Source organism: Tupaia chinensis, unplaced genomic scaffold, assembly GCF_000334495.1.
Source record: "Tupaia chinensis unplaced genomic scaffold, TupChi_1.0 Scaffold000211_1, whole genome shotgun sequence".
Classification (NCBI taxonomy): domain Eukaryota; kingdom Metazoa; phylum Chordata; class Mammalia; order Scandentia; family Tupaiidae; genus Tupaia; species Tupaia belangeri.
The window spans coordinates 959171-964164 of NW_006159686.1; the positions used below are offsets into that span (position 1 = coordinate 959171).

Sequence of the window (4994 nt, forward strand, 5' to 3'; positions counted from 1 at the left end):
AGTCTGCTAACATTGTGCTTATTTTTAAAAACTGTATTACAGGGTGTGTGTGCTTGCTGGAAACAGAGAGAGAAGAGAGAAGTGAGAAAGCCCCACCCCACCCCCAGACATGGCCATGCCATCCCTTCTCCATCATCCTCTTGGGAACTGGGGCACACACATGTGCCTGGCGTGTTTCTCAAGACACTGGGCCAGGACTCGAACTGCTTCATCGGCCACGTGCCATCCCCCCACTCTAAGCACCGCCCACCAGGTGGCCCTCTTCTGCTACCTTCCAAGTCAATTTGAACCTTGGTTCCCGAGAGGGCCGGCCTGCGAACACACACGCATGTGTGAGCACATACACCCTCGCCTCCTTTGGGAACCAGAGCCCTCTGGCCTCAGGAGCTGAGCTGGGACGTGCGCCTCCTCTGCTCCCACAGCGAGTGGGTAGCCCTTCTCTCCTGGGTGTGAGAATTCCCTGGTGAGGCCATCTGGGATGGAGTCTGGGGGAAGGTCTGCGATTACAAACTTCTTTTTCAGCAGATACGAGATAATTCAGATAATCTCGGTCTTCTGGTAACAGCTCCGTTTCATCCAGGCCGTCGAATGAACTGCTTTAAAATCCACTTCCTTATTTTCTTTTCAATGTCTGCGGGTCCTTCGTTGGCGATGAGTCTGAAGGCCTGCAATTTCCGGGCCATTCCCCCAGCCCTCTCGGCTTTACTACAACCCTCTGCTGCTCTGTTTTCTACTTGGCCGGTTTATGATTCTGCTTTGACCTCCTCCTAGAGACTTGAGGTTTAATCTGGTTTTCTTCTTCCCAGCTTCCTCAGACTAGATCGTTATTTCCGGACCTCTGTCCTTTCCTAATACAAATTCCTAAACTGCCGACCTCTCCAAAGACAGCCTGCCCTCGGATGTATGCGTTCACCCTCACTCACTCCACAGCACACTCTAGCTTCTCCTGCGGCCCGCTGACCTGTGGGGGCTGGTTCCTGGGAGACTCCGGGTTTGTGTCCAGAGCCCTCCCTACCCTCCCTGAGCACCATGGTCACATGGGTGCAGGAGCTGGGCTGGCTGGGGCTGAGGGTAGGGACGGTGGCACTGAGACTGTTGAGAGTCTTAAAGAAAAAGCACGGTTACCGTGCCAGTACTCACAGGCCTTACAGACCCGTGAGCAGGTCCTGCTGCTGCTGCACGGTTACTGGGCAGGGCCTGCGCCCCACCTAGCTCTCCTGGGCCCGTCACGGCCAGGACTGACGTGCCCCAGCCGCGCCCCACACCTGAGTCGGCCGGCGCGGGCCGTGTCTCACTCTCAGCTGTCCTCCTGTGCATCGACTGCTGTAATTTTCTTTTCTTTTCTTTTTCTTCTTTTCTTGGAGAGGTTTTTCTTATTGGGCACATGCGCTCGCCAGAAAGTCAGAGAGAGACAGAGAAATAGAAAGCGAGAAATCACCCCCCAGGGGGGATGGCCACGCCGTAATTTCTTCTCCTCCATTCTCCTCTCGGGATCTTGGGCACGCATGCACACGTGCCCAGCATGAGTTTAAGCCACCAGGTCCGGGACTCAAACCGCAGTCTACTACAGGGGAGTCCAGCGACATAGCCATTACGTTAACTACTGGCCCCACAACTGCTGTCATTTTCAATCCAAGCGTTTTACAGCTTTATTCAATGCGAACATTTAAAAACTATATTCTCACAATAACTCTTTCATCATTATCAAATGCTGCTTTATCTCCAGTAACACTTTTTCCCCTGACTACTTTTCTAAAGGGTGAGTGTGCTTGCCAGAGGACAGAGACAGAGACACAAGGTGAGAAAGCCCCCGAGGGGAGCTCATGCAGAGTCTTCTTCGCCAGTCTCCTCTCAGGCTTTTGGGCAGTCACACACACATGCCCAGCCTGTTTTTCAGGCTGCCAGGTCAGGACTTGAGCCACACCGTTGGCCACCAGGATGCAGCTGCCCCAGCCACCATGCCACCTGCTGGCCCTCTGGTAACATGTCTTGCTGCCTACACAGTGTCACGGAGCAGAGCCGCGTCATGGCGTGGTGGGCTCTCCCATCTTTTACACTCTAGCTGCAGGATCTTTTGTAAGCAGCTCACTGTTAGGACTGTCTTTCGTTTTTACACCGTTACAGCTCTGGCCACGAGAGACGGAGAGACGGAGAGACGGAGGGAGGGAGGGAGCACCCCGTGACAGCACGTCACGCTGCACGCCCCTCCCTACTCCTTCGCCTCTCAGGGTTTTGGGTGCGTGAGTCGGAGCGCGGTTCTCAAGGCACTGAGGCTGGGTTCAAACTGTGCAGTTGGCCGTGGAGGGTCCAGGTCCAGCCCCTTCACCACTCAGCCGTGGGGGCCAGCCCCAGTCTCTGCCTCTTACAACAAGGCCCAGACGGCTGGCATTTGCTGCGCCCTCCCTGCAGTCAGGCCCACCTGCTATCACGTGTCTCCTTGCCTTTCTCCTGCTCGCTGCCCTCTGCTTTCTTCTGACCACAGTACGGCATTTTATACTCTACAGTTGTATTGGTTTTTAGCTACCTTTTTAGTGGATGTTCTAGAGAAATACAACATACATTCATTCATCAATTGCTGAAGCCTACTTGATTAAATAACGTTAATGTATGGGGTGGGCAGGTGGCGTACTGGTTAGAGCGCTGGCCTCCCACGTGGCTGACCAAAGTTTGAGTCCTGGACCTGGCTGCTTGCTTTCTCACTTTCCTCCTCACTCTGTCCCTCTCTAGTCAAATTAAAATAAATAGGGTTAAATAAAATAATTCTTAAAAAAAGTTCACGTATGCATAAGGTCTTACAGCAGTGGCATACTCCCACGAATTCCCTTGGTCTCTCCCCGCCTGCCGGGTGCAGGGACTAGAGGCAGTGATTCGTGCGTGCACTGCCAGGAAGGGTACTGAGAGCAGCTGGGGGTCCTGCATGCTACGATGCCTCTGCCTCCAGGCAGCACTTCTGTGGGAGTACTGTAATAGTTAACAGTACAGCCTGCCAGGCCAGGGCTTGGACTGGTGGTCGGCCACGGAGGGTCTGGCTCCCTCAATAACTAGGTCTTGGAGCAGGCCCGAAGGTACTGTTTTTAGAACTTTCTTGTAAAATAAAGTCTTGAAGGAAGAAGGTGTAGATCAGTCTGGGACTGAAGCCACATTGGCCTGACCACGCACTGCACTGAAGCCTGGACCCCATGCTGCACTGAGACAGCGGGTGGCGGGTCACCCACCTGTTAATAAAGCAGACTGGGGGACCAGCAGGGGGCGTAATGGTATGTTGCTGGGCTCCCATGATGAACGTCGACTGCGGTTCAAGTCCTGGACCCAGTGGCTTAAATTCACTCCAGGCACATGTGCATGCGTGCCCAAGATCCCGAGAGGAGAATGGATTGCAGTGTGGCCATCCCCCTGGGGGGTGATTTCTTGCTTTCTGTCTCTCTGTCTGTCTGGCGAGCGCATGCACCCTATAGCAAAAACCTCTGAAAGAAAAAAAAAAAAAAGCAGCAGACTGGTGAGCCTGAATCTGCTGACGAACTCTGGGCTTACTTACTTAAGACTGGCCATCGCACACACGCTCTCCACTGACGGCCGAGTACCAGCACGGGCAGGGCAGGGCAGCTCAGCAGTGCGGTTTTACTTCCTGTGCCCGACTGCTAGTCCCAGCCAAACGGCGGGGCAGCTGATGCCAAATGCAATCGCCACCTTCTCCCAAGATGGCTCTTTCAGCGCCAAGGTTAATTCGACAGTGAAGCAAGCAGCTCTCTGTTAAGAGCCCCTCTGCTACAAGGGATTCATCTTAGTCTGTGCCTTTTACACGGAGCCGAGGTGAGGGTGGTTTCAAATGCTGAGTCGTTTCACAAACAGAACTGCCTCATCTGTGGTGTGGCCGCTACTGCCGCACAAGGGCTAAGGCTGCAGGGGAGCCCCAGCTGGGGCCGGCCCTGCCTGATCAGGAAGAGCAGGAGGGACTGTGAGGCAGTGAGTCCCTGCCCAATACCCCTCCCAGCACTCCCATTTCTCTCGCAGAGAGAACTCCAGTTCGCATCGTCTCATCCTGAACAGTCACTGAAGTCTGGTGCGGGTTGCTGAGGCACAGGTGTGGCTCACAGACAGGGCGGGTTTGTGCAAGAGACCTTCCTGACACCAGTCAGCACTACAGGGTCACTGCCGGCTTTTCTATCTGAGTGAATACAGATCACGTTAGAGGCCAGCAGGTGGCACGGAGGCTAAGGCAACTGGATCCCATATGGCCAATGCACAGTTTGAGTCCTGGACCCAGTGGTTTGAAAATCATGCCAGGCACGTACATTTGTGTGCCCCAAATCCAGAGAGAACGGAGGAGAGGGGATTGCGGTGTGGCCACTCCATCCCTGGCTCTGTCTGGGCACACACTACTAGCAGAACTTGAGGAGGAGAGACACCTGTCAGCTCATGGAGCTGCACGCTAGGGCACGGCTGCAGTGTCCCCTCCCTGTCAGAAGAGCCCCGGAGAGGCTCCCGATGGGGCACTCCAGGGAGGCTCGTGCCTGTGGACGGCTAGTGTGGGCAAGGCAGGCTCCGCGGGAGAGGCTGGCTCTGCTTTCTGGAGTTGGAGGAGGAGCCGGGGCAGAGGAGAGCGCCGGGAAGGTGCGGGGCAGTGTAGCTTGCTGGGTGAGGTGCCCCCACATGGGCTGGGTGTGGGTACATGTGACGACCCCACACTGCCACGGCCCGGTGGACGGCACTCCCACGGCCCGTGTCAGGTGCCTACCTGGAGCGTGTCCGTCTCCGGCTGGCCCCAGGGCTGCTGCTCATCCGGTAGGCGGTGGGGACGCTCCTTTCTTCCCGCCGTCGTTCCGGGGAGTGAGCTCTCCTCCGAGGGGACCGGGAGCGGGACCTGGGCAGATGAGATGAGGTTCAGCTCGGCTTCCGGGCAGCGTGTCTGAGCCCCCGGCCCAGGACCCGCCTCTGCGCCAGCCACCAGAGGCCCCAGTCCTGCCACAGCACTGGTGCCGAACACCGGGCTGAGG

At 56.1% G+C, this 4994-nt stretch overlaps 1 protein-coding gene across 1 annotated transcript in view; it reads right to left on the reverse strand.

Moving 5' to 3' along the window:
- The window catches only part of SFSWAP (splicing factor SWAP), a gene marked incomplete at its 5' end in the record, with an annotated part of 66700 nt that overhangs the window by 6490 nt on the left and 55216 nt on the right, over positions 1–4994 (reverse strand). The window contains 1 exon segment of the mRNA XM_014587407.1: positions 4736–4861. Within this exon segment, the coding sequence (XP_014442893.1) occupies positions 4736–4861 (126 nt within the window).